Raw genomic sequence first — 1,654 nt, 5'->3', positions numbered from 1 at the left:
GCGCCGGGCGCGCTCTTGCAGCCGGGGCCGCAGCGCCTTGCGGGGCTGGTCGCGCTGGCCGACACCGTCTACGACGACCTGCGGTCCTGCTACAGCATCTACGCCGGCCTCTTCCACAGGTGGGTCGGGCGCCGCCTGCCGCCTCAAACCCGGTCCCCGGGGCGGCAGGGGGCGCCCGAGGACGGGCCCCAGGTGTGTCTTTTGCAGCATCAAGGTCGACATCTTCACCCTCACCTTCCGGCAGCTGGAGCGTCTGGTGAGGGGCAGCGGGAGGGCCGGTCCAGGAGGGGCCCCCTCTCCGTCGCTGGCGCACTGACCCCACCCTCCCGGGCAGGTGGCTGAGGAGGCCTGGGTGCTCGCGGAGGAGCTGAGCCCCAGCCTGACCCTCGAGGTGGCCGCGGCGCTGTGTGAGCTCTACCTGACCCTGGCAGACATCCAGCGCCTCTGGCGCTGCCTCCCCGGCCGGTGGGCGCTGGCCCTGCCTGCCCCTCTCCCTCCCCTGTCCACCTGCACCTCACCGCTGCCCTCCCCTCCAGCGGCCTGTCAGGTCCTCTCCCCTGGTCCCTCCGTCCCAGCCGCCCCCACAACAGGAGGGTCCTGGAAGGGGTTCCGCGTCGAGCCCCGGCTGGTCTCCTGTCAGGGGCGGCCGCGCCCTGGCCCTGGCCGGCGTCCATGAGCCGTTTCTGCCCGCCGTGAAGCTCTGGCTGCAGGCGCTGCGGGACCAGGCCAAGGGGCAGCTTCAGGGCGCCGTGGAGGTGGACACAGTGAGTGGGCCCTGCCCAGCCTGCCCTGCCGGCCCGCGGGGCGCCGGCCACAGGGCTCCTCCTGCCTCCCCAGCTGGAGCCCACGGAGGTCTCTGCCAAGCACAGCAGCTCCGCGGCCACGGCAAGCCTGTGCTTCGGCCACATCCAGGAGCTCTGGGCCCGCCTGGCGTGGCCGGACCCTGCCCAGGCCCAGGAGTTGGGCGCGCAGCTCGGCCAGGTGCGCTAGACCTGGGGGTGGGGACAGCAGCGGCGTGCGCCAGGGCCTGGGGGCGGCGAGCAGGGGTGCGCCCCTCCTGAGCCCTGTGCCCACCCAGGACCTGGGGGAGGTGGCCCTCTTCTACACGGAGCTGCTGCGCAGGAGGGTGGACACCCAGCCCAGGGCCCCCGGCGAGGCGGCGACCGAGCAGGTGAGCCGGTGGGTGGGGAGCGCGGGGCCGGCTGGACCCTGGCCATCCTCGTCCCCCAGCTCTGCGTGGTGCTCAGCGACGTGCAGCTGGTGCGCAAGGCCGCCGCGCAGGCGCTGTGGGGCCTGGCCCCACCCGGGGGGGCCCCCCGCCCCCTGCTCAGCTGCACGCAGGCCCTGGAGGAGGACCTGCAGCAGGAGGCCAGCACCGTGACGGCGCACCTGACCTCGCAGGTGGGCAGGGTGGGAGGGGCTGCCCCGCCTCCCCGCCTCCCCCGCTGAGTGCCGCCCCCGCAGATGGCGGGCGACGTGAGGAAGTACGTGCAGCACGTCGGGCTCTCCCCGGACTCCATCCAGAGCGAGGAGGTGAGGCTGCGGCCGCGGGGGCCTGGGCGGCAGCTGCTGGGCGGGGCGCAGGACGGCCCTGAGGACGCCCCCCGCAGGCGGCAGCCCCGCTGCTCAAGTACCTGGACCGGAGGCTGGCCCT

At 74.8% G+C, this 1,654-nt stretch overlaps 1 protein-coding gene across 1 annotated transcript in view; it reads left to right on the top strand.

Annotated features, from left to right (window-relative positions):
• Positions 1–1,654, top strand: part of BAIAP3 (BAI1-associated protein 3) — a 5,234-nt gene that overhangs the window by 1,914 nt on the left and 1,666 nt on the right. Inside the window, exons 8-16 of the mRNA XM_012731704.1 lie at positions 22–119; positions 208–256; positions 335–465; positions 641–764; positions 838–981; positions 1,079–1,171; positions 1,231–1,401; positions 1,465–1,533; positions 1,611–1,654. The exon at positions 1,611–1,654 is cut by the window's right edge and continues 2 nt beyond it. Of these exons, the coding sequence (XP_012587158.1) occupies positions 22–119; positions 208–256; positions 335–465; positions 641–764; positions 838–981; positions 1,079–1,171; positions 1,231–1,401; positions 1,465–1,533; positions 1,611–1,654 (923 nt within the window). The remainder of the gene's footprint in view (positions 1–21; positions 120–207; positions 257–334; positions 466–640; positions 765–837; positions 982–1,078; positions 1,172–1,230; positions 1,402–1,464; positions 1,534–1,610) is intronic.

The sequence above is a fragment of the Condylura cristata genome, unplaced genomic scaffold (assembly GCF_000260355.1).
Source record: "Condylura cristata isolate star-nosed mole 26May11 unplaced genomic scaffold, ConCri1.0 scaffold00032, whole genome shotgun sequence".
Taxonomy (NCBI): Eukaryota; Metazoa; Chordata; class Mammalia; order Eulipotyphla; family Talpidae; genus Condylura; species Condylura cristata.
Note: the sequence above shows the minus strand (reverse complement) of the source record. Positions and strands in the feature narration are given on the sequence as shown.